This window comes from Nipponia nippon, unplaced genomic scaffold (assembly GCF_047370975.1).
Source record: "Nipponia nippon isolate SJK-2023a ecotype South Korea unplaced genomic scaffold, ASM4737097v1 scaffold_1, whole genome shotgun sequence".
Taxonomy (NCBI): domain Eukaryota; kingdom Metazoa; phylum Chordata; class Aves; order Pelecaniformes; family Threskiornithidae; genus Nipponia; species Nipponia nippon.
Genome location: NW_028262290.1, coordinates 144,746,693 through 144,774,098, shown reverse-complemented (window position 1 = coordinate 144,774,098; position 27,406 = coordinate 144,746,693). Strand labels below are relative to the sequence as shown.

The following is a 27,406-nucleotide window of genomic DNA, read 5'->3' as shown; positions in this document are numbered from 1 at the left end:
CATTTGGAAGCAAAGCATGTTGATTGTGCTAATATGTTTTCTCATACCTAGACAATAATAAATAGTTTTGATTAGTTCAAATGTTTGCCCTGTATATATTTAAAAAAAGAAACTAACCCCATTCTGCTTATAAATATTACACTTAAAAATGGGATTCTACTTAGAATTACTTTTTTTATGGGGCATTTTGACTGTCTATTGATCTTACTTACCGTGTGGCATTACTCATTCATTGTACGTGTGTTGTAAGGTGAAGCATGGGGAAGAGTTCAGAAGACTGCACAAGTTCATGGAAGAAAAATCCTTTGAGAGTACTGAGTACGTAGACTTCTGGCTGAAGAAGTTCCCGAACTGCAAATAAATGGAGGCTAAGACTGTACCTAGGAGAGGTACTGTATGTGCTTGCCCCTTCATGTACCCTTCATTTCCTAACTATCTGCTCTTGGCCACTGTTGGAGACAGGGTACTGACCTAGATGGATCTTTTTCTAACACAGTATGACCATTCTTACTTCTTTGTATTTGTGTGGTGACAGAATGCCAATATTTGTAATCACAGCATCAATACACAGCAAATGATTTATGGACTTGTCTCAGATCTAAGCCTCTCAATAAAGCCAACAGTCCAGAATAGAATGAATCTGAGGGAGGTTGTGCAGCCAGGTCCATTCATGGCTTTAGGGTTATTGGTGGAGAAGGGTGACTATACAAATGGAAGTCCCTAAAAATAACTCCAATGTATGTTAAAGCAATTGGAATGTGCTAAAAGGACTGGAATAATCAATAGAAAAGAACAAAGCCAATGTAACTGACTGGAAACTTTTCATGAACCTAATTTCAAAAAAGAATGAAACAGAAAATAGGAAGCATCAAAGTGGTTGGTGGTTTGTAGAAACAACGTATGTAGGAAGAAAAATCAGATAGAAGAACCAAAATATGAGTCTCATAATGAAACTAAGAAACTAATATATGTTATAACTGCCTTCATTGTGATAAAGGAACCCAGGAAGAATTGGGACAGTAGATCAATTCCAGCTGAAGTAGCTAACTAAATCAGAACTCATCTCTCTGTTATTTGCTGTTAAAAACTGAAAACCTAGATTTCTTGGCCAGTTAGTTTAACTTATCAGCAGGTAACTTAACTAACTTCATCAGCTGTGTTGAGGGAGCAAAATCTTAAGCAGATGTCAGCGGGCAGTATGCTGAAAAGTAAAAGAAATCCAAAAGGAGTGGCATGGGAAATGGAGTCTTGCAGCTGCTGCAGCCCCTGGGGAAGGTGCTGCGGCCATGAAACTCTCCAGACACAAGTAAAGAGAAGGAAGGAAGCGATGGTGGGTGGTTATAGGTAAGGGGCAGAAAGGGGAACATTATTTTTCAGAATCACCCCTGTTTGATGTAAACCTTGTGGTTGTTGATATTCTGTATAGGGCCTAATAAGAGCTTAGTGCTTGGTTGTCTCAGAGCTATAGGGACATACAGAAAGTGCTGAATTCGAGATGGAGCGTTGTTTACACCAGCAATTTGCACATTTGTATCATGGAGGTAACAGTGCTGCTTCATATGTCGTGTGTCGCTTTTGAACACTGGAGTATTATTAGAAAGAGGAAAGACGAAGGAGGATCCAGGGAAGTGAAGATGGAAGTACTGGGAGACATGACCTCAGCTGAGGGGAAACTCAGGTAAATGTGCGCTGCTCGGGATTAAACCAGCAATGGGGCTGGATTTATCATTATTTGCAAATATTTGAGTCATAATATTGAATAGCAGGGATCTTCCTGGCATCTAGAGGACAAAATAAAGGATTAATTGTTAGTCTTCCATTAAAAAATTAACCAGATTACAATTCACACCAATAGTTGCCCTTCCCCCATATAAAAAGGGAGCATTGTCACAGACTCATGTCATGTCTCTGAATCTGAGTTGTCTTCCTAGGCACAATTAATGTGTATTGAATTTTTGGCCATAATCTGAGTCAACTCTTGTCTTCTACAGCGGCATCTTTGCATTGCAGGCACATACTGCTGGAGAAATAGAGGGATACCACCATTTTGTTTCACTCAGCTACACAAGATGGTGGTAAATTGTAGTCCCTGCTAGTACAAGATGAACTTCAACCAGAATTAGATAGAGACAAATGCTCCATTACCTCCTGTCAAGTCTGTGCACAACCTATCCTCTTTAGAGGTGTTTCCTCAGCCATAATGTCAACAAGGTAATGAACGATCTGTCCCGGGAGGAAGGGTTCATGCCAGCTCTCCTTGTTAGGAAGAACAGCCCCTATTCTTATGCCAGACATTTGCAGGGTTTCTATTCTGTTCCTCCAAAAATAATGTCTCAATCCAATATATTTCAGTAAAATTAAAAGGTGTGAACCTATTTTTCTCCTTAAATGGTTTATAGATTTCCCAACTTGGTGCATTCACTAGGAATAGAGAGTAAATTAACTAGAATCTGGAAGGTCTAATGAAATGGAAAATAGTGTGTCATGCAAGGTTTAGATAGATGTCCAGAGCTCTCTTTCCATCCTATTATCAGTGCATAGTCAAAGTCACCTGCTCTGCAGGTCAGCCATTTTCTAAGCTGTAAAGACTGCATGAAGAGAAGGTGAAAAGACTTATTTATTCTTCCTCCTTGCATTAGCAGCTTTCTCCCCATCCTCTATGGCTTATTGCTCATTGGCCATTTGGTGTATTGGAGTTAATTAGTTGGAAAGGGGAGCTTGAATCAAAGATTGACAGGCATCAGAGAGGGACAATGCATACTCAGTATGCAAAAGAAATGAATAGAGAAAAGGAAGGATTTTGTGGGTCACAGCTGAAGTCCAGGCTGAAAACTGCCAGCGTACAGTGGACTTTGTGCAAGAAAGTCCCTGAAGTATGTATATGTTCAACGAGCCTGCTAGGAAGTGCAGGTTTAGTTGGCCCATAGTTTCTTCAAGTTGACACCCAACTGACGGTTATAAAAACTCAATAGACTGTTAAAACAAAAAACAAACCAAAACAAAACAAGCAAAAAAACCCAGACAGACATCAGAACTGACATGAAGAATGTTAGTGAACACTAGTTTAATGAACAGTACCAGGATACCCAGAGGCAGAAGGTGTCCTGTCGACTAGACAGAGACATCGATAATTTATCTGTGCTCTCCTATTTGTGAACAGGGTTCTCAGAGCAAAGAGCAGAATAGGAAATAAAAAAATGTGTGAGGACAGATCCTCAGCTGGTGTAAAATATTGTAACTCACTTGGTTTGAATGGAGCAGTGATAGTTTTCAACAACTGAGGATACAATTTTGTATTTTCATGTAAACACTATCCCCTGTGATGGTAAAGGACAACACGTGGTGATTCCTCCTCATGTTCCTCTGTTCTGGCAGCTGTTGCTGATAGATCCGGTCTCCTGGAGGCCACAGGCTGCTGCAGAGCGGGTGAATATCCCGCGAGCTGAGCTGCTGCTGCTGCAGCGGTAGGCACGTGGGATGGGCTGTGCCCCGTGGGCTCAGGAGGAGCTTCCCCTCTGCCCTTCCAGACCTCCAGGCAGCAGCAGCAACTGCTGGGTTACCTGCATCACAGTCTGTGCGAGCATGAGAAAGATGGTCAGGAGGCTCACCCTGTTCTGAATTCTGAGATAAGTTTCTAAAAACACAGATAATAAAATGTGATAAAAATCTAGTTTTTATGCAAACAACAGGAAATGGTGGAGGTGGTGGGATGCAACTGGTATAATCTCAGACATTACAGTTGTTCACAGTAAGGATCAAGTTGTTACCTGTGGCAGCACCACAAACATCAGCTGTCCTGGCTTCGCACCCATTTCCACAGTCTTTGAGCAAGAGCAGTTACAACTGTTGCTACTCTTTTCTTCTCAGTAGAGTTTTGAAATGTGAGCAACCTGAATGAGTTGTCCACTAAACAAAAAGGAAAATCAAAATGAATGGTGGTGGGCCTGGAGGTTCAGGTAGCTCCTAGCATGAGGAAGGAAGATACACAAAACTCCCCCAAGCAGGGAGAAGAAAGCACAGCAAGGTCTTGGTGCAAGGGGAATATGGAGACTCTGGCAAAAGCAAATGGGAGGTGGGACATGGACTCTGCCATGGCTTCCAGCAGCAACAGCCTGGGCCCCTGAGACAAGTACCGACAAGCATCTGGGTGGGACACTTCTTTTGAGAAGGCTGCGAGGTACTGCTAAGAGTAGAGGAAAATGGGGTCAAGATTCAAATTTTGTCTCTCAGAATGTGTTGATTTGCATTTTTTTACTACTTTTGAGCCTCTTTGGAATTCTTCCTTGGCCTTCCGCATTGTCTATGGCTAGCCTTGAATTTTGAAGCCCTAGTGTGTGCAATGAAGATAGCCTACACATGCCAAACAAAATGCAGTCCCCTTGGTGTGTGATCGTTTCCCCAGCATCTGGGGACTGAGTCATCCTTGAGTCAGAGCAACCATATTTGGTTAAAATTGTAATCCATGGGATGCTGTTTGGTACCGCTAACTTGTTTGTGTCATCTGCCCAATAAATTATTGGCTGGAAGCTTCTCTTTCAATACAAATATTCCTTGCCAGCCACTGTGGGTTTTATATGTGGGGTTTGGTTTGGTTGTTTTTTTTTTTTTTGGTAACAATCTACGTCCTTTAGTACTGCCAAATAATCTTTCCTTCACCCGTGTGGTGCAGCATGTGGGGAGAGCGAGCCATTCCTGCAGTAGCCAGCTGCAGATTACAAGGTGCTCTGAGGCACAGGGGTGCTCAGCTGTACAAAGGTCAAAGACATAATGATAAAATACAAGCAGAATTCCATTAATGATCTTTCAAAGCTCCTGAAACCAAAAGACAAAAAGAGAAAAATGCATGTAACGTCTAGAGGATTTGCACACTGTCAATCTTTAATTAAGATACCCGAGATAAAGTTCACCCTTGCAAGAGAAGACAGCAGAATGGGCACCTTGTGAATAAAGAGCTGTGTGAGAGCAAAGGGCACCTGGGCTCATAACAGCACAATTCAGCACTGGAGGTTTCACTTCAAACGCAGGACAGCTGGAGGAGAGCAATGCTTTGGGCTGCTCCTGCTCCTGGGCTTTTAGTTGCATTATTGTTACTTACTGGATTGAGCTGTGAATCAAACCGCTATGAAAAAAAGAGGCAGAAAAGAACCATTTATGACGAGCAGTAAGTACCATTGCTTGCAAATGGATTTGTTCATATGGTGGCTTCTAAGTGCCAGTAATGGGAACAGGGTGGCTTTACTGCAGCTCTTCTTTACATACTCTGTGGCAGATATGTGTAACTAAACGATCTCTTTGTTTTTTCCATAATACAACAGGCCTCGTTTATCCTCAGAGCAGGGTAATTTAGTGTTCCACGCTGGCTCCAGCAAAAATATTGAATTTAGAACTGGACCACTGGGGAAAATAAAAATTAATGAAGAAGACCTTGCAGAACTTTTTAGTCAGGTGATATAGTTACTTTTTCTTAATATGTTATCGTTTTCAGTTTTGCATGTTTGTCTTCAGAATTTGTCTTAGCAAATGTTTGATGTGTTTTGTATGATTGTTATTTTATATTATCTATGTCAGCCCTCTAATATGACAGTAAGTTATTGCAGACTTGTAAAGTAATCATGCCGTTACAGAAAATAATTAAAAGATTAAATTTTGCATGTAACAGAGCTCTCTGTATTTAAGTGGACTTTATAATAGTAAAGTTAAGCAAGAACAAAACCTTCCTAAGCTTTTGAAAAAGCAAAGCTTGTTTACATTTGTAAGCTTTTGAAAAAGCCAAGCTTTTTTTACATTATCTCTGTTGTTTAAATTTAGGTGAGAAAAAGTAACGCAGAGATTCAAGAGCTTAAAAAATCCAATGGTGCCTCTCAGAACGTGTCCCAGCAGGTTGCTCTGCTGACCTCCAAGGTGAGCCATAACCTCATGTTATCCTCCTCCAGCATCCGCAGTTTTCCATTCCTCAGATTAACATCGTTACCTGATTTGTTTTGGTATTTCTGAACTCCAATTCAGGGAACTAGGGCAGAGTCCATATTTAACATCGGCTCAGAGTCTATGTTTAATGTTGAGATACTTATTCAGTAACTCTGGAGACAATAGAAACATTTTTGTAAATCCCATGATTTCCAGTTACCAGGATTCTTCTTTTGTTCACTGTCAACATCTCTATGGACTGTATCCTCAAATATTTATGGAAGTGAAATCCCACCAAATTCAGGAAATGGACCGTATATGTTCTTATAGCTGTTACACAGACATTCCGTTCCATAGGTGAAATGGGCTATAGGGGTTTGCAGTGGAAAGAAGAGACCTATGCACTAGTTTTGTCTCATCCCTGCTACTAAAGATTTTTCTCCAACAGAGGATTTTGAAACATTTGTCTAACTTGGTTTAAGTGTCTTTTGTTACAGTGTTGCCAGAAGTTCCTTATAGGAAAATATTTTATGGCCTAAGAGACTTCCATTTAGGGAAATAACGCTAACACGTATCCATCATATTTCCTGATTCAGTGTCAGCTTGCTGTTTGTGGTTATAACCCACTGAGCTATGGTGAACCTTTTCTTGGCTTTCGGTGTACTGCCTCAGACCTCCAGCCTTCGCATGCATGCGAGCACCCAAACAATCCCACTGGAATATTCACATTCGCAACGTTGAGCACCTGAATACATCTTCACAAGACTGAGTCTTGCTTTTTGGAGCCAAACTGGGACATATTTAAGCTGTCATTTTCTGAACAGCCTAAAACACCAAAATCCCAGTGAATGGGCCTGTTTTGAACCTGATTGTCACCTGGTTTCACATACCAGCTATTCTCTTTTCTCAAAAGAGAATATTTTGTTAGCCTGCTAGCATCCAGCACGTACGTCTGTGGTCACTCTCGTACAAAGCACAATGTAATTTGCATTTCTCTTGCAGATTGTGAGTCTTGACAACAAACTTCAAAGCTTAGAGCAGGTGAGTAAATGGGAAACAAACTAGAGATCAAAAAAGAAAAACCCAGCCTCAGGTAAATAAAGTGAGGTTACAATGATTAAATAGCTAAATGATTTCTTTCCTCTCATGCATTACTCAGGAAAACTTTTTTTGGTAACAGGAGGTAAAAAAAAGCCAGGATTTGTGGAGGAGGTGAAATGCCTTCTTACAAAATATAAACTGTGTAGGAGCCTGCATTCTTTAAAGGAAAAACAGTTGTAGACTCAAGAACAACAACTAGATACCAAGGAGAAGTAAACTCTTCCGTCGCTGATCTGTCAAGACAAAGACTAGAGAATTCAAACTGGATTTTATATTGTACTGGAAATAGCTAATTTTCAGCTGTCACCTGCTTCTCCACTGAGCTTGTGACAAGCCACAGCTACAGCTGCCAGTACAAGCAGTTGTCAAATGAGTCACCCATGGGATTGAGAAGACAAGATAACCCTCAATCTAGACTCACAGTCTGCTGCCAAAGAACAGTCTCTGCTAGTACTGACTTCTTACAGGGCTTTTCTCATCCTAGTGCTTGCAGCCGGCCATCCTGTGTAAGACCAATTATATTAGTCATTATTTTGTACAAGGATAAATGAAACAGCTCAAAACCTTTACAAATCAACCTTGCTGAAAAAAAAAGGGGGGGAGGGGAACACAAGAAAGAATGAGAAAAAAAAAAAAAGAAAAAAAAAGTTTGTCTTGAAAATAAATGCTAATGAAACACCAAGTAAGCAGGAACCTCATTTTCTGCTCTTTTCCTGGATTTCAGGCTATCCAGAGGAAAGCCTGCAGCAGTAACCCCTGTGAGAACTCAGGGACCTGTGTAAACTCACTGGATGGTTTCTTTTGCCTCTGTCCCAGCAACTGGCAGGTGAGTCTTTAGCCTCCTTGAATACAGAGCGTGTATTTTGACTGTAAGGATACACCTGACTTAGTGTAATTGTGATGAAGCATAGCATTTTAAGGTTGCTCAGGACAGAGTGAGATGTACTGAACAGCAAAGCAGCAGTATTACACTCATCGTTTGGTTGAAGGGCAACACATTTGCTTCTCAACAATATCAATATATACCAAAACAACGAAGCCCAAACCATTGGGCCAGACCTTGCACTGTTATATGCGGGCAATTGCCCATGAAGTCACTGATGCTTGGCAGTTCCCACAGTACAGAATGAGTCTTTGGTTTTTGCTGAGTAGTGATCTGAACGCTGTGCTGTTGATCTTACGCAAAGATAGAGAGAGAATGGGGGAAGGGAAGGATATTTATTCAAACTCAAACAAATAAGACACATGGATGTGTAAGTAATCAATCCCATTCTGAGTTTTTTAAATCCAAAGACTTTACTGGCAAAGGCTTTAATGGTGCTGTTACATGCACTAGAGATGGAAAAGTTATATCTTCTTCTCAAAGGCTCTCAACCTGAAAGTTGTCTCAGCAACATTTGGGTCAAAACTGCTGTGCTTTCAGTCTTAATAAAACAACACCTTCTGATAGAAACCATATGAAAGAAAGTTTTCTGAGCCTTTTGCTGGCAAGTTGGAAAGTAGGGGGGATGACAGTACTATGCTGTCCATATGCTTTCTACAAACATCTGAAATATTTTATCCCCCATCTAACTGATAACCAGGGTCACAGAAACACAGCTGAAAAATAGAGTTTTGTTATGATGTTTCATAAGGGAAGCTGTGTTGATAGCGGCCCATGGTTTGTATATCTTTGGAAACTATATTAAACATTGGCTCTATGGTTTGCTTCATTTCTCAGTTATTTGAAAAATAAACTGGTTTTCCATTTCATCTTAGGGCCTCCTGTGTTCAGTGGATGTTAATGAATGCCAGATTTATGCTGGAACAGCGTTAGGCTGCCAGAATGGAGCCACTTGTGTGAACACACCAGGCAGCTACAGGTAACTTTTCAAAACTAGACACAAAAATCCTGTGTAAAATACTCTGCTATTTCTGTACCCCATATCACACCTGCAGCACAAGTTCTAGGAATAAGTCTGTTTAGTATCTATGCACTATAATCCCTTGTGGTCTGAGAGAATATAAAATCCTTAATACACCGTACACCGAGCCCACCGCAGACACAGAAGGCCCTCTGAAGCCATTGCCTGCTTTGACACAAGAAGAGCAGCAAGAACCAGTTTTATCACACAGCCATGCTGGGGAAGAAGGCTTCAAACTGGAGACTGGCTCCAGTGACCCGGCCCTCTGTTGCAGGTGCAGATGCTTTAACAGAAATTTACTGCATCATGAGATGTAGATGGGGCAGCGAGATGCGGCATGCTGGTCTGTAACCAGCACTCGCCAACGCACCCACCTAGCACAGCTGTGTTACCATCCCTTCATTATCACCTACCCCTTGAGACCAAAGGGAGTGAGGAGATGAAGGAGGTGAACAGCTTTGGCCCCGCAAAGGCTTTGAGTTGTTGGAAACCTCCTGAATATATGGGCACCCTTGATCACTGGCATTCCCAGCGCACCGCATAACTCTGAGAAATGCCTTCACACCCCCCAGAAATACAGGCGCTGCTGAGACAATGCACAGTGCTGCCAGACAGAAAGGGAAGAGAAATGCTGTCTGCAGCCGGCTGGCCAGGAGGGTGCCTGGGCTGCCTGTCTGCGGGCCCTCATAGACATGAGGTCCCTGGAGTATATCCTTCTCTGGCTGTGCCCAGCTCCTTAGGAAACTTGCTCTTGTTTACAGGGCAAGCCAGCCTGAACGTTCTGTGTCTTATTTTCCAAAATGTCAAATAATCTGGTAAATAAATAACTTTCAGATGTAATACAAAGCTATCCCTGTGCAATGGGAACAAGCAGGCTGGAGAGCATGCCACAGCTTTCTGCAAAGCATTTTGTCTCCTGCTTCAGCATGAAAATCTTAGCCCCCACAAATATTTGCTTGGCTTAACACTGGCTTATAGTGCTTTGTCACTTCTTGGAAGAACCTCACACAAGGGAAGTTCTCCTGCAGTGCTCCTCACTCTCCAGCATTAACACCGAGCCTGCTGAGGTGTCCCTGGTACATGATGCTTCCTGTCAGCTTTTCTTTGATTTTAAAGGATGTTTCTAGCTTGCCTGCAGCTGTCCCCAACACAGACATTTGTCAAGGAAACGACACACAAAGCAGCCTGCCTTTACTTGTTGTTTCTTACTGTGCTCAGAGATGTGGTGTACAGGTGTGTGACTAAATTAAGGTTTGAGAGGACAAACCCTTTGCCTTTCTTGCAAGTGTTATCATTGTGTTAGTACAGTCATGATTCCTGTAAGTTTCTTCCCCAATGTAGTTCCTGCCCTCCTTAGTACTTGCTGAATCAGTGCTTCCTGAAGTGAACTAAGACCTCTTTATAAGTCATCCAAATCTTAATGTTACTGCTTTTGCATTACGCCCTCAGGATTATTGTTTAGGCCTTTCCCCAATCCCGTTGCGCTGTCTTCACAGTCTCCCTTCATGTACTGTCTTACTTATTTCTGAGTACTCCCCAGATGCTAAATCCATCCCCAGGTAGAGCGCGACACAGCTCTTCTCAACAACCGTGAGAACATTGCTGCTAAATTTTCTGGGACCCAGCAACCCGGGTCACCCCACTCCTGCTCTGGTGTAGTTATACACACCAGCATGGACTGCAGGTAAAGAAAAGGGTGAGATTTAACTTTCCATAGTCCCCAGAGATAACACCAGGTAAAGGGAGGTACCAGATTAGGTACTGTGAAATGGAGCATAACGCAGTCTTCACTCCCTGTTCAGATTCTTCATCTGCATGCTCCAAGCTGTGATTCAGGAAAGCACTGAAGTATGAGGAAAAAGAGCAGGTATCCAGGAAACACCTTCCTGAATCAGGACCTTAATGGGACATTGCATCAGTTGGATGGAAGGCTGTGAGAGTCCCCAAGTCTATCGGACTTCTGTGTCAGAACCAAAATAACAGGGGCCTCATCACAACATGCCGTCAGTGATGGGAGAGAACCAGGGCAGTGCCGAGCAGCAATGCATCGCCGTTGGGCTGAAGCTCCTTTCAGTGTGACCTACTTCTTGAAGCTGATCTCTGAGCAACTTCAGATGGGCAGCAGATTAATCTTTGCCAGACTAGGCAGGAGGCAGTGCCGTTGTCGTCCTCCTTTGGAGCTCGTCAGTTTGCCTTGCTGTGTCCTTTGAAGTTGAACATGCAGCTCTGAATGTACTTTGAACATACAAAGGTGATCTGGTTCCCTGACCTGTTGCCTCTGTGCTTGCCCAGGTTGAGCTACTGTGCTCGTGAGATGGTGTTGGTCTATCTGCCGTCTCTTACGATACTGAACATGCTGTCTTACAGTACTGCAAACTGCAGTTAAGCATTAAGCTATTGTGAGTTTTTTTAAGCCTAAGTTCATGTGGGTTGCTTGTCCTGGGCGCAGGGTTTAGTTACCTGCAATTGGCTTATCAAACTGCTATTTCAACTGAGCATGTGACACCATGGCAGGGACAGTAGCAGCTTATTAAATTGCTCCAAGGTCCAGATCAGCTGCACTGGAATACCCTGTGGAATACCCTGATTCAAATTCTGCAGATAAATGCTTTTACAGTCTATTTTTCATTAGCCAGCTTAAAAGCAATCCAAGAAGGGTGAGTACCTGCCATATGTCTCTGTGAGGAGCCGACATCAGCAGACATCGCAGCATATAACTTGCATCCAAATAAGTGTCTTACTGTCATTTTAATAAAAAGCTGGTGAACTGATAGGAGGCCTTCTGTAGGTTTAGGTCCCTTTCAGTTGTATTTCAGAGCCTCAGATTTGGTCTACATGGAAACAAAGGGCCAGAGAAAAGGGAAACGTTACCCCATGGCTTAGAAATTCCCAATTTCAGTTCCACCGCGTATGTACAGTGCTATGAGTAAGGTGAGCCCTATAAATAACAGTGCAATGCAGCTGGCAGCCTGCAAGCCAGATCTCCCCTGTAGAATGCCTCCCTTCAGCCCACCACTTTGTTCTTCCCACCCCGTCAGCCCCAAGTGCCTTCTCCTGCCCACCACACTTCCTTGAAAGCTGGGCTGCTGCTGAGACAGCAGCTGCCACATGTTGAGGTGTGGGTGTGAAGGTGCTCCGCTCTCTGGGACAGGCCAGACATGGCATTTCTGCATATTGCTAGAGGTAGGGTTTTAGGCATTTGGCATCATATGAGGGTCATAAACTGAAACACAAAGTTTACCTGCTCTCTGACTGCGTGGGGATTTCCAGGCTCATAATCTGTTGAAGTCTCATGTTAGACATTTCTTTTTTTCTGGATTTCGCTTATGAATGTAACAAAAGGCTGTGGATTCTCCCATAGGGTCAGACAGTCATGGCTATGCACAAGTCCCACGTGATTCTTGAGTCTCTGCTGAACAGGAGCCTTGCCTTTGTGCATGATTATTAATGGGATTGTCAGTACAGCTAAATAGATGGATTTCATAAGGAACACCACATAAATAAAAGAGTGGGGAATGATCTCTTACTATGGCAATATGTGATCCGTAACAGCTATATAAAGACAACATTTTGATTTTTCTGCCTGCTTTCACCATTAGCTGCTCCTGTACTCCAGAAACCTATGGGCCTCGCTGTGCCTCGAAGTTTGATGACTGCCAGGGAGGATCTGAGACGCTCTGTGGGCATGGCATCTGCATAGATGCAGACAGGGATCAGCCCAACAAGGTAAGGAACAATGTGTAAGTCTCATTACATGGCACAGCATGAATAAGCAACAAATAATGCTGAGCACCACAAAACTGCGTAGCGCACACTGCTGCTGGAAAACAGCAAGGAATGCCACCGTACAACATAACCTCCCTGTTGTCCCAAGGACAGCAGAAAGAATGGAATGCCTTGTGCCTTTTTGGAGGTACTTGTCACAGTATCAGATCTACTACTGCATCCAAAGGGAGCTTGGGAATATTCTCTGAATAAGCCAAAGTCTTATTTGAAGCATAATATTCCTACTGTTCATTATTTGTGGAGTTCTAAGTTGCTAGAATATTTTATTACTTAAATGATTAAGAAGGACAAACACCATGAATCTTGGTTTTCCTGGGAAAAGGCATACCTGTGGAACATTATTGTCAGTGGCCTGGGAGCCGCCAGGGCTGCATAGCGGCTGGGTGGCTGCTGCTCAGCTTTGGTGCTCCTCACTGGCAGTTGGACTCGGTCTCTGACTCCAGGCCCAAGCTCTCCAAGAGTCTGCACTGGGTGGATGCTAGCATACACTTGAACGGTCTTCTGGAGCAAGCCAGCTCATTCTTTTTGGGAGAGAATCTGGGTACAGGGTGTTCACTCCAAAGGGACATACAGAACATGCCAGCTTTGGCTCTTTCCACCCAGAGCAGCCCTCCAAAACAACCCCGCCAACCCTGTGCTCCTTAACACTCCTATACACCCATGCACCATTCCACACACACCACATATTCTTTGTGCTATGCTGTAAAATAAATTCTTTGCTCAATTTGTAAAAGTTTTCACAACTCATCACTTGTTTTCTGTTCACTTTTTGTGGAGAAAGCTTTTCAAAAGGGTTCAGTGTTGGCTTAACAGTGTCTGCTCCTGTGACAGTCAACAATAAAGCTCCCATTAGCTTTAATTGGACCAAAGCTAGATAAATGCCGAAATCTGGCCATTAGTAAAGTTTACAAGAGAGAAAACTCTTTTCCTCAAAGAAAACGTATATTTGCAATTTAATGTCAGTGCTGCACATTGCACAGATTACTGAACAGTTTGCTTAAAGGAAAACAGCCAAGGTGATTTCAGGTTGCTTACACTGATCTGTTTACCCTGGTTACAAAGCAAGTTGATGACTTTTAATTATGTTTATGTACAGCTCATAATTGCTGTTCATTTTCTCTGGGAGCTTTGGGGTAAATTACAGGTTTCTTTTATGAACATAATGAATGAGCCTGTTGTTGCTTCCATAATCCAAATAGGTAAATTCAGAGGAAGAAATAGACTGAGAAAACTACCGAAGCAACTTCTAAAATGGAATGTGCAGAATGTAATGCTCTGAAAGCTTTCTTCGTATAGTTTGAAAGACATTTTATAAAATGAACTCCTCCTGCCCTTTTCTTGACTGTTCTGACTGTCTTAAATATGTGATGTGATGTTTGCTGTGGCAGCCCAAGTACCACTGTATCTGTGACACTGGCTGGATGTCCCCTCCTGGCAGCCCTGCCTGCAGTGCTGATATAGATGAATGCAGCCTCCCTAATCGTCCGTGTTCACAGAATCCACTTGTGCAGTGCCACAACGCACCAGGCTCCTACTCATGTGATCCCTGCCCTGCAGGTATCACGTTCTTCCACGCTCTCAGGCGGGAGGGGGTGGCAATGGGTAGTACTGGCTGTATGTCATAAGCACAGATACAGGATCCAGATGAGAGTAACTCCATGAAATGCTTTGCTCTGTATTCTAGGGAATAAATGCCTGCAGGTTATGTCTTATCTAGGTAATGCAGCCAATGGAGTCTAACGCATGATTTATCCCATCCTAAACTGAGCATCTAAATAGGTCTGATGTACCCTGATATGTAGGCCCATAGGCACCTTCATGTCCATCACATCCTATTACCTTCATGTAACAGGTCCGAAGTACTTTCATATCCTTATGCTCACTGCCCTAAGGCAATATAAAAATCTAATTGTCCCCTCAAGCCATATAACCTGTGATTGCTCTTCCTGAGTTGCATAGGTGGTGTGTATAGGAGGAGTATTTGAAGTATTTAACCAGAGTTATGATAAAGCTTTGCTGCAAATTGTACATGTGTGCACTAGACCAGAACTACCTCCTCTTTAGGTTAGAGTGTGTTTGATTCTGGAATATCCAGAATACAGTTAAAATAAAATGTTCTTGCACACACATCTCCACCCTGTTGTGTTTGAAACCTATTTTGCAGACCAGTATTAATTTTCATCACTTATGAGAGGGACAGGTCTTCTCTTGCGTTAATGAAGTGAAGTTCAAAAGTCATGTTTTTCTGCTCTATGAAAAGATCTGGTCAAAGAAGAAAATGAAAAGGCCAGGCATTTTCTATTTTAATGACTTTCCTGTGCTTCTTTTTAGGCTGGCAAGGAAATGGCTACAGCTGCCAAGACATTGATGAATGTGAAAGTAATAATGGAGGCTGCTCAACAGCGCCAATGGTTCAATGTATCAACACAATGGGATCCTTCCACTGTGGGCTCTGTCCACCAGGTAAAATGGATTTTTTTGTTGACGAAACTGTGGAAAGGCTTAAAAGATGAAGATTCAACACATTTGAGCCTGTTTTATGGTAGACTTAAAAAGCTGAAGATTGGTTTTGTATAAAGAAGTATCACATACACAAAGCAACACTGTAATATAGAATGCATGAGTCCAAGTATATTCAGACTGCTTCAGCTATTAATGAACATTTTGTAGAGTATGTCTCTAATGATGATCCTCTGAAATGTGTTTCTCTTCTACTAGGTAGCCCTTTTCAGTGTTAGAGCCTTGATTTGACGAAGTACTTCCTTTATAAGATCATTAATGGGAAACAAGGATTGTGTAATTATGATAGTGATGTCATTGTCTGTATTAATTGAGAGAGTATCCTGTGTGCCATAAATCAGGTGTATTGTCTGTCTTAAAAAAAGCCTTGGTAATGTTGTCTAATGTTGTCTAAGAAGGCAGTGTTTCCATTGCAGTACCGGTCAAGCAGTGGGAGTCGTGACTTACATCTTTATCATTTGTGGTTTGAGGTTTAGAATGTTTTATGAAATGCATGCTATCAATACTAGAAATACTAGCAGGAAAAAGTGTTTCTAATTGACCTTTCAGTTGCTATTTAAATGGCAATAGACTGCAGGCAGTGAAGGCTCTAAGGTACTGAGTGCTGAAGGGCTATCACCACGCTGGAAACGTGGCCTCAGACAAGTTTTGATGTGGTGCAGTGGACCTCAGCCCTGGCCGTGCAGAGTCGTGCTACAGTGCTTTGGTCCTGCTGAGCCTCCCGAGAGGAGCTGGATGTTGTGTTTGAGACCCAAGGGCAGCTCTGGCGTGCAGTGGGAAGCCTGGAGGTGGTCGGGGCTGGCTGGGTGCAGACGCGTAGGGAGGGCAGCACATGGTGGCTGAGAGAGATGAGCTTCTGTGGCCTCACTCACCTCACCCATATTTGGCTAGCACTAATATACCTTTTTTTCTAAAATCGTGGGAGGATTTAGTTACAATCAGAATCCATCCCTGCAGTGTAAGAACCACAATAAATATGCCAGGTTTTACTTCAGCAGCTATCTCAACTTTTTAACTGCAGAAGACTATGATTTTACACCATAAATTAGTCTTTTTCTCACCAGATGATTGTTTTGCTGTCGATTCTCAGAGAACATAGTTTGTTACAGACTAACCGAGATTTACCTCTGAACAGGTTATGAGGGAGATGGACAAACATGTACCCAAGTTGATATCTGCTCAATAAATAATGGAGGGTGCCATCCTTTGGCTACTTGTACCTCAGCTCCAGGTACGATGCTCTCCTAAGGACTGTAAGTAATACCAGTGTGAATCTCAAGGAGGGTTTGGTTATGCTGAATCCACTTTGTAGCCACATATTTAGATTGCAGCCCCTTCTCCACAGTCAGTTTTGCCTCACCAAAAGGAATTTACAGGCAGGTCAGCAGGTTTTGTTTTCCACAAACACTGACAGAAATAGATTTATGCTTCACCAAAGAGCAGATTTCATTACAAAAATGTGGAGATCTTCACCATTTCTCTTTGATGTGGTTTTCCAGTTTCAGCTGCTTTTACTATTCTTCTTGTTTCCATAAATACCTTTTGACTGCTCACACCACTTCCCGCGAAGGTGACCTTGGACTCACAGGTACCCATCGCAAATCAACCCTAGGGATCTTTTCGTGGTCAAACTGGATGCTGACCAGGGAAGGTATCAAAAGATCAAATAAGTTAGATTTAAATAAAGGCTCTGCTTCCAAACGTCAAGGACCTTTATTGTCATTTGTATTGTCATTGTAACAAGGACGAAATTACTTTCTGTATCTTGTCTCATCTCCTAAGGGCCAATGCCGTTTTGTTCCTGCACATCTGGGTACACTGGAAGTGGATATGGGCCGAACGGGTGCTCTCCTCTCAGTGATATCTGTCAGCTGCAAAACCCTTGTGCAAATGGGCAGTGCTTGGTAAGTGCTGGGCTCCTCGCAGTTAGTGACAACGATATGTAGCTATAACCAGTAACTATAGGGAGACTGGTGAGACTGGAAACTGAGTGCAGACATACTAAAGGTAATGAGGCAAGGTCAGCGGGGAGTGGGAGATCAAAGGATATACATGGGGAAAACAAGCCATTTCTTTCTGTTTGAAGTAGAGGCAGAAATTTTGGCACTAATAAACTGAGAGGTTGTAGCTGGTACTGCAGGCTAGTGATGGGATGCTGGTGCGGGAGAACTGATGAATTAGTTGGGTCCCTGGTGGGACAGGGAAGTAATTTACCACCTTGGATCATGGAGGAATTACCCATGATAACAAAACCAGTACCTCTGCTCACCTTCAGACTGTTAATATCCAGTACAGTTAGTTATTTGTTCCTAGGCTGATGTTGTGAGAGTCCCCCTGGAGTCTCAGGCTGTTTGTATGGATATGGAAAGGGTGCTTCGTGGGAACTGATTGTACTCCTGCTGGTAGCCGGGTGCTTTGGACCTTTACTGATTGGTGGTGTGAATTCATTCTCATGCACAGTGACCATTTAGTTTGTTTGCAGGGACCCTGTGAAGGCCTTTTGGCTTCCTCAGTGAGGTGTGCTGTGCTCAGGAAAGTCCAAGCTGCAGACCTGGGGATTTTGATAATTCTGTTGTGGAGGATATTTATGATTATGATTTTGGAGAAATGTTCACAAGTGGTGAATTTGTTGTTCCAGTAAGGTCTGATCCCATTTGTCCACATTGGTCTGAGGATATCCTCCTTTTGATGATCCTGAGAGGCAGGGGGGAAATGAGACGTGATATGGACTTGGCAGTGTTAGGTTAACGGATGAATTCAATGATCTTAAGGGTCTTTTCCAACCTAAATGTTTCTATGATTCCATGATATGTTACCTTCCCCTTTTCCCATTTTCTGTGTGAAAGGGGATGATCCCCTCACCTCCACTCCACCCCTCAGCAGCATTGCTCACTCTCTTTTCTGTAGGTACCTATTGTCTTTTCACTCAGATATTTAAAGGGCCTTTTGTGCCCAGATCTAATCTACTTTTTCTGACTATTTAGAAACTATTTATTTTAGTCAGTCTATTAAAAGATATGATATCTTCCCCTAAATATATCCTAATATACAACCGTAGGCAATCATGGCTACAAAGTACTACATAAAGTTAATAACACAGTCAGATACTTCAGTAATGGGACTACAGAAGCATCTAGTAAAATAGAGGAACAGCAGAGCTATATTTGGCCAGCGTAATGACAGACAAAATGTAATGTTAATTAAATATCAGGCAATGCAGATCAGAAAACACCTTTTTGCCTTCTAAAGCAGCATTTGGAGCCCTAAATACACATCAAAATCCTCTTCTGTCATACTGAAAATCTCTTTTCAGGACACAAAGGACATGAACAGAGAATGGAAGAGGAAATAGAGAATATAGCACATTGATTGTATGTCATCAAAGATGGGATTGTTAGCATGTACCCTGGAATACCATGTTCTGCTTTACCTGTAAAAATCTTGTCTATAAAACAAGAAATGTAAGGAAAGAGAACATACGAAATTAAAACAGTTAGAGTAAACTCTAAGACTTGATTATAAGGAGAAGTAGTAAAGGTTGAGACAAAAGAAGTGGGAGAGAGACATACAGAATAAGGAATAATGCAGAGAAAGCAATGAAATTGTTCCCATTTAACATCCCTCAGGGTGAAAATGAAAGTGAACAGCCCACATAACTGCAGTGCAGACTTCCCAGAGAACAGGCTTGAGAGAAATGATTTATAAACCACTGTTACCTTGACTTGCTCTTTATAAGGTTTAGATAATATGATTGACTTGTTTCTAGGGTGATCATTTCAAAGCCAAGCAAACAGTTTTCTGAATGCCTAAATGAATACAGATTTTGACTTTTTGAAAGTAATTTGAAAGAGCTCTGCAAAGAAATAACTTAATAGAAAAAGCAAAGAGGTAGATAATCTAGGCTTTAGGTTTATTTTGGTATTCACCAGTGACCATCAAGGCCATTAAGTTCCAAAGGTTTTATTTCTTTGCTCTGATATCTCCACATAAAATAAGTGTAAATATCAGTCTTTCTGCCAACTACATTGATTCATTAGGTGATCCATGCTCATTAAGTTTATTGCATTTTCTTATACCTGTAGGCAGTGATCTCTGGATATTTCTGCCTGTGTAATGCGGGCTGGACAGGCCCTAATTGTACGGAGAACATTGACGAATGCATTAGCAACCCGTGCCAGAACGGGGGGAGCTGCACTGATGGGGTCAACGGCTACTCCTGCGAGTGCACCAGCGCCTGGACAGGACCGCAGTGCCAGACTGCCCAGCAAGGTATGGCCAGGACCTCCTCCCCAGGAGAAATGGGCCACCAGGCTTCAGTGAGTAGATGCTTGGTGTATATGATTATGGTGAATAAGAACCAAGTTATGATGGAAAAAACCAGCCCTCTTCTCGGTGGATTGCAGGTCGCAGTCCAAAGTCCCTTGAAGTCAGAGTTTTCCATGAATTTTGTTTATAGCTGCTTTGTTTAGCAGTAGGAGCGTAACAATGAAGTTGATCTGGAGGCTCACTGGCCTACACTAGGCGCCAAATATCCTAAAATCAGATCTCTGTTCCTGAGAAAGTGGTCTGGTAAGCTGGTTGGGAAAGAGGATCCGATATAAGGAGAACAGATTTACAAGAGACTATATTAATGTTTCTCTTTTGTGCATATTCTTTCATTTGTTGCGAAGCTGAGAGGTCCTGACATTTTTAGGCAAGATGAAAAGCCAGAAAAGGTTTTCAACAGAAATTTAATGAAAGAAATGTTATCCATGAAAATGGGGGACTCTGAGTTTTATAGAGTGACTGCAAGGTCCTGCCTTTAACATTTTTTCTTAGTATCACTTTTTCTGTTTGTTTGGGATTTTTTTCCCATTAATTTTAATTAAACAAGGTCAGGATAGCATTCCAGTGAGCGTCCCTGTGGCAACCATCTGTCAGATGGCTCATGTTTATTGCAGGTTGCTGTGAAGAAAGCAGATTAACTTTTCACAGAATACAGAATGTAAAACTTTCACTGAGCCCCTGTGAAATCTGCTCTATTTTAGAGCTACTTCAGGCTCTTTCCTGTTTTCCTTAAATATCTAACCAGTAATGTTTTATTATTAAGCACATGTGGGAAAAAAATGATTTTTAACCATTCATAATAGAAGGGATAGAAAACCAGTTTTTATCCAGTGAGAAATTATAATGTATCAATATCAACTTTTGTTTTGGTTCCTAATCAAGGGAAAAATAATACATTTTATGACATGATAATTCTGAATCTGTTTGAGAAATGGTAAGATGTTTTAGATGGACACTTCAAACAAAATTATATTCTTTTTACCACTCCTTGAAACAAAATACTTCAGTTTGCTGAGAACTGAATATTTCTTTAGTATCAGTTCAGTGTTAAAATACAGCTGCTTGTTGTACACTGTAGCTATATGTGCATCGTATTTTGGGTGCTTTATGGACGTGTTTTTCTGTGGCTGTTTGGGATTCCCAGTTCACAGCTCCCATTCATTGAATGGCTCAGTGAGAGAAGGGACCACAGTATATCATGAGAGGTATTATCTGGCCCAGAAATCTGACCAAAAAGAATAAATGGGACAATAAAACATCTGAAGGATAACCTATGATGCACCACTACTGAGAAAGACAGTTTTATATAATGTTAGCTTCAAAATGTTATTTCAATGTAGGTGAAAAATTTAAAGATTCAATCTGGAGGTAGCCTTCTGGAAACAAACTTGTTTGTGGACATTCTCCTGAGACAGAATCAACATCTTTTGGCAGTATCCACATATTCCAGCTGAAAATCTTTGTTCTTTTTCAAAGAATTACTTTTCTTTCAGGGCGTAATTTTGCTCATTTTTTGTGATGTCATTCCACTTTAGAGGAAATTGTGAAGAGTCTTCTATAGAACTATCTTTCACCCTTGTTTTAAATGTTTAGGCAGCCAAAGCTGGGGTTTGCTTAAGTCTATATAGTGATAGCACAAATTAATCCGTTTAATTTTCTCTCTCTTTCTGCAGTTTGTGGAGGATACCTCTCAGGCTCCAGGGGTACTTTCAGTTACCCTAACAACCCAAACAGCCAGCAGTACAACAGTGGGGTCAGCTGCGCTTGGGTTATTCAAACTAATCCCAACAAGGTAAAATAGAGCTCAGGTTAAAGAAACTCTCACTCTGCAGGACCCCTCAGCTCATTGGGGCAAATGTGACCATCTTCATGCCACATATTCCAATACTGTGATCTGATCCCCTCAGAATAAATAGTTTTTCAAAAAGAATAAGTTCCAGATCCTTACAAGCCTTCAGGCTCCTTAGCCTAAGGATTTGGCTGGGTTACATTTTCAAAGTTTTTCCTGTGCAGCTGAGGGTTAGAATTTATTCACCTACAACCAGCTAGAGAAGGTGCCTGTTTTACATTGCTTTAGAATGTGATCTGTGAATAGCTGCATGAGAAAAGCTCTGCTCTGATGGGTTCCATGGTTGGTTCGTGAGCTAAGTGACCTCAGAACAATTTCACGTTTCTGATTTCTGAGTGCCAGAAATGTGGAATGCTGAATTCATATTGTTAATGGCTTTGTGTAATAACAGCATTTGAATTTTTTTAAGGATTAATTTTTAAATGTTGCACTCAAATGCATGTTCTTGATTCTGATCTGCAACTAACAATTCCACTTGTGTTATAAATAACAACTACAAAATATGTTACTTCACACTTTAGCATGGGACTTCTTACTTGGGATCTAAATATTTGATCTATTTTTGATATTTCATAGAATGAATTAAGTAGTTTTATAAACCAGTGGTTGCTAGTGGTTTATACAGCATTATATATAAGTACGTGACCTATCCTCAGCTTTAAGCCTGAGAGGCACTACTGTGTTCAGCAGAGCTATATTAAAGCACATCAGTGAGGAATCTGAAAGCTGTGTATGTCACTAAGTATCTAGAGTGGGCTTATGAGACACTGATTTTATATGTGCAAAAAATGGTCATTTCATTTTTTTTAACTCCCATGACAATACTTTCAGCCATAGCAAGGATGAGAATTGTTATTTATCTGATGAGAAAACTGTCATGGGAAACCTGGAATAAAGTATTTTATGCTGTATTTCAAGCCTTTCACATGGCTTGAAATGTATACATATATATATATTTCACATATATAACAGACACAGGCAAATGATCTCAATTCTTAGTTTCTAGAAACAATGCTCTTTCCCAGACAACTTTCCTGTCCAATTTCTTCCCTATCTATCTTCTCTTTCCTTTTGACCCTTAAGATTATGTAATATCTTCTTCTGTCCTGGAACTTTTCAAGAAGTGGCATAATGGCTTTTGTTCGTAGATTCTCACACTTGCATGAACACATATATCTGCTCTATACAAAGCTACTGCATAAGTAGTGTCTCAGCAGATGGAAAAAAAAAGAGATTTCTTGTTTTGTTAATTCCTGTTAGATTCTGCGTATTATTTTCCCATTCTTCCATCTGGAGGCAAGTAATGAGTGTAACTCTGACTTCCTTCAAATCCATGATGGGCCTTCAGCATCAATGCACCTACTGGGAAAATACTGTGGCTCCTTACCTCCTGCAGAGCTTTTCAGTTCCCACAACTCCCTGTATTTTTGGTTCTACTCAAACCACACCATTACGGCTGGAGGTTTCACTGTTCAGTGGGAATCTCGGGATCCTGGTAAGTTTGATGAAATGTCAAGTAATTTAGCATCTTCATGGCTTTGGAGCAAAATGAATGACTTATTTCCTTTGATTGGGAAACATTAGGAGCAGTAGGACAGTATTTTACTGGGGAGTGAGGCTGAAATGTAGACATATATGTCACTTTAAAATATTTAAAGTACAACTCTAGGCCTCTGCATGAATAAATTTCTTCTGTTTTTTAAGGCTGTTTTATACCTCCTGTGAGGAGTCCCCCAAAAACCATGTGTTCCTGGAGGTGCTGTTCTTGATTAGTTCTTTCTCACAGAAGTATCTAGTACTTTAAGCAAGCAAGTTACCTTTTTTTTGCCACTGACAATTTACAAGAGGCTAAAGAGTTTGAACCATGCTTTCCAAACATGATAGTTTGCTGGAAATTTGATTTTAAATTATCAGGGAGCTTTTTGGTATGATTTGCTGTACATTCTTGCCTGAATTCTTGGTAACACCACTTGCATGATTCTTCCAGGAGGCCTGGCAGTGTATTTCTAGAGATAAACCCCAAATCATCATGTGCAACATCAAGCTCACTTCAATGTTCTGTGTATTGTCTAGAAACAAAATTGTGCATTGGGTTGTGTCTTGAAAGAACTGTAGAGTAAAAAATGTATAGAAAATTCAGGGAGGGGAATGGTCTCTTTATTTCCAGAAATATTTATTGAAATGCTTTTCATGTGATTTTTGGTTTTTTTTTCTTTCAATTGACACTATTAAATAGATAATTACTATTTGACAAATATAGATATTGAAAAGTGAAAACAGATCTTTTTGGGGGAAAAAAAAAAAAAAAGCAAAGAGGGGTACAGATGTTACTAAGTTAACTATTCCTTAGGTATAACACACAAGTTACCCCTACCATTCCCAACTGTTATGCTGAGAGGGATGGGGTTTTTTATTACAGGTATATAAAACAGCCTTCCCTGTAATTAACATTTTATTATTAAATGACAACAGTCTTGTGCTAGGATAAAACATGGAGACTATTTACAAAGTACGGAAATTCAGATTGATTTTGTAAATCCAATCCAAAACAGTGCTTTTGATCATTCTCCTAAAGATATTTCCATCATAACTGGGAAAGAATATCTCTCTTATTGTGTAAATCAGGAAATATTTGGAGTTCTGCTTTTATCAAGTTGCAGAATTAATTGTAGAATTTAAAGAAGGAAGTAACTTGTTGGTTTGTTTGGCTTGATCTCTGTTTTTGAATTTATTCTGGATCCCAAAGTCGTACCTAGTTTTGACACTACAGGAGAATTCACCTTCTGACCTGATGTGGTGTTAAAGGCTGTGTTCTTACATGTTTCTTTTTTGTTAGAATGTGGTGGTGAGCTGACGGGTACTTACGGCTCGATAAGCTCTCCAGGATACCCTGGTAACTATCCTGTAAACAGAGACTGTTTCTGGACCATCTCAGCCAGTCCTGGCCTCCTCATCACATTTGCTTTTGGCACACTAAGCCTAGAACACCATGAAAACTGCAGTTATGACCATTTAGAGGTAAAGTATAATTGTGGATTATGACAACATTTTATGGCTATGTTATTGCAAAACAAGATATTTCAAAACTTTTTGTACGTACAGAAGGGGACTGTTTGAAAATTAAATCCTGGGTTGAAATTTCATTTGTACTTACTTATTCCAGCTATCAATGCACAATCAGATACAGGCAGTATAACAGAAAGGGGAAGAGATCCTGCTCCACTAAAGTCAGTGGAAGCCTTGCGACTAAAGAGGATGGGATTCAGGCCAAATACCTGGTGGGAAGCTTTCACTTTCTTAGAGAGTTCAGCCTCCAAACTCCTTGTCAAATGTTAACCTACAGAGAATTAATCAGCCTAAGGTAAACTATTAGAGAAAGGGATCTAAGACTGATAGATTCATATTATAGTACAGTCCATGGCTTGATGTGTGAGCTTAGGGCTTTTTCTCAAGTGCAAATTAGTGGTTACAGAATTCACGAATATCCAGTCATGGAAATGAGAAGCTGGTTTGGAATAGCATGTTCTCCAAAATTGTGCAATGCAGAGGATGATTTTCAGGAAAACAGTTCAACAGTAGATCTCTTGATACTTTCTTTCCCTTTACACAAATCCCTTGATGACTCTCCTAGGAGCACCGCCACAGCTATGCTGGTGGGTCTGTTTCTTGGTTCCTGTATGTTTCAAGGAAACTTCCTATGAACTTTACCTCCATCCACCATCTGCAGTATCTCCTGAGGCCCCCAAGATAACTTTAAGAGTGTAGGTACTGTTCACAGTTGGCACACATCTAATAATCCTAAACGCTGATCTATCATTCTGTCTAGGTTCGAGATGGTCTCCTTCCGCAAGACCCTGTCCTTGGTAAATACTGTAGCACTGGATCTCCACCCCCACTCCAAACCACGGGTCCGTATGCATGGATTCACTTTCACTCGGATGACTTAGTTACTGATAAAGGCTTCCACATTCTCTATACAACATCTCCTGGTAAGTAAAATTTGACATTAGAGGTTGGTCTGTGACAATCCCAAGACATGGCCAACAACACATGAATGGATGTAATTAACGCTTGCTATTTAACAATACAGGAATCCTCTTTGATTTGCAGCCATTGCACAGAGGCAGCCTAAACTGAAAGAGTTACCATACATGTGAATATCTCAATTGATATATTTTTTTCTTAATATAGCAGATCCAAGTTGTGGAGGAAATTACACAGATAGTGAAGGGGTTATCACATCCCCTTTCTGGCCTAACCCTTATATCAACAACCGGCAATGTATCTACATTATCAGACAGCCAGAGGATGAAAAAATTTACCTCAACTTCACCCATATGGAGCTGGAGAGTCACACTGGTTGCTCATCGAATTATATTGAGGTGACTTCTCTTAATCAGTTGATATGAAAGGTTGATTACATGCGTGCACAAAACCATGGTGCATAATTGCTGTCCCAAGGGCCACTGCAGAAATAGGTGTTAACCAAAGGACTAAGCATACCAATTTACTAGGGTCCAAAAGTCACAGGGACTAAAAGAGCGGGACTGTACATTTGGAATGAAGCAAAGATAAGAGAATAAGAAAATCTGTCTAGCTTAACACTAATTCATAATCAGCTGTACATGATTAAGGTGGAGTTTGGACCTTTGGTAAATGCATGCCAAATGTAAGAAAAATAGAAATGATGCCATAGGCACTACGCAGCATTTTCTGGCGTCCTGGTGTTATATGGAAAATCTTGTTCTGGTACAAAAGGGAAGCACACCATATATATTTTTATATATACATATATATGTACATATGTATATATGTCAAGCCAGGAGTTTATTGTTAGCATAACTGAAATCTTACAAGTCTAATTCAAGAATTGTTATTAGTTTAAATTTAATTATAGAAAACATAATAGTACAGTTAGAATGTTTCTATATGGAAAATTTAATAATAATACAATAGTAATGTTGATACTAACTGGGATCCACTTAAGGTGATTTTTATGTTTGCTTTTACACCTAACTCTCTCCATTGGTCTGCAGCTTCATGTTACGTCTGAATTTACTACTACAGTGTAGTGCCTTTTAAGTACACTAGATACCGTTTCTTCATTTTGTTTGTTATCACTAAACCCAGTTTTGTCCAGCTCCAGGTCTGCATTTCTTTAACTGCCCGCGGGTGAGGTTTGGCGTGGTGCTGTGTGGACTGGGGGCTCCCGGGGGCCATGGGGGCTCCCTGGAGGGGCAGAGCAGGGCCTCACAGTCAGGGTCCGTCCCACTGCCCTGGCCAGGGAGCAGGGCAGCCGCAGGCATCGGACACCTCCCTGGAGACAGGGCTGGGCCGAGGTCAGGCTGGGACGTGGACATGCGGTGGGCCCCGCTCCACAGAGCCCATGGCCGGGCAGGGCAGGGCTGTGGGGAGCTGGAGACCAGCCCCGCTGCAGTGTGGCTGGGGCAGGGACTCATGGCCCTGGGGGGCTGATATGGGGTCCTGGGCTATGGGCAGGGTGTGAGGGCCCCGAGGGAGGCAAGGCTGAGCCGGTGAGTTCTGGTGGTGCCCTCAGGGCCTGACAAGCTCTTTATGTCGATGGCCTGTGCCCCTTCTCCTGTCACCCGGTCCCTTTTCTCCTCTGCACTGTGCCCCAACTTGCCACGTCTCAAGGCATCTGCGGTTGCGCCCAGCCTGTATTTCTCCATACAGTCATAAATACCTCATCCTACATGGAATGACTGCTGGTACTGCTGTCTGTATAAAACTGTGGCTGTACCGCACAGAGGTAAACAGAAATAAAACAAACTGGGCGCAGACAGACAGTTGATTAGTGAAGGTGCCGCCACAGCTGAAGCAGGTAGGAGCAAGCCCTGCGGCCCCAGCGCAGAGCTGGGTCCTGCGCTGCCGGCTACGTGGTTACGTGGCAGTGGGGTTAGGTTTTGTGCTTAATCTCTTCTTGACCAAGCAAGGAGTAGGCCTCTGTGAGCTCCGTGCAGTTAATCTGTTTTTAAAAGATGGTATTGTGCTG

General features: G+C 41.7%; 1 protein-coding gene across 2 annotated transcripts in view; it reads left to right on the top strand.

The window, feature by feature from the left end:
- Window positions 1–4,968: 4,968 nt before the first annotated feature.
- CUBN (cubilin) overlaps window positions 4,969–27,406 on the top strand; it is a 148,811-nt gene continuing 126,373 nt past the window's right edge. The window contains exons 1-17 of one of the 2 annotated variants that reach the window (XM_087775875.1): window positions 4,969–5,161; window positions 5,316–5,445; window positions 5,809–5,901; window positions 6,910–6,948; window positions 7,733–7,834; window positions 8,767–8,870; window positions 12,512–12,638; window positions 14,087–14,255; window positions 15,030–15,161; window positions 16,354–16,449; window positions 17,001–17,122; window positions 19,301–19,487; window positions 21,218–21,336; window positions 22,654–22,888; window positions 24,230–24,411; window positions 25,220–25,382; window positions 25,585–25,775. In XM_087775875.1, the coding sequence (XP_087632001.1) occupies window positions 5,043–5,161; window positions 5,316–5,445; window positions 5,809–5,901; window positions 6,910–6,948; window positions 7,733–7,834; window positions 8,767–8,870; window positions 12,512–12,638; window positions 14,087–14,255; window positions 15,030–15,161; window positions 16,354–16,449; window positions 17,001–17,122; window positions 19,301–19,487; window positions 21,218–21,336; window positions 22,654–22,888; window positions 24,230–24,411; window positions 25,220–25,382; window positions 25,585–25,775 (2,310 nt within the window). In that variant the 5' untranslated portion in view covers window positions 4,969–5,042. Of the gene's footprint in view, window positions 5,162–5,315; window positions 5,446–5,808; window positions 5,902–6,909; window positions 6,949–7,732; window positions 7,835–8,766; window positions 8,871–12,511; window positions 12,639–14,086; window positions 14,256–15,029; window positions 15,162–16,353; window positions 16,450–17,000; window positions 17,127–19,300; window positions 19,488–21,217; window positions 21,337–22,653; window positions 22,889–24,229; window positions 24,412–25,219; window positions 25,383–25,584; window positions 25,776–27,406 lie in introns of both variants that reach the window. The other variant, XM_087775882.1, reaches the window with a different exon arrangement.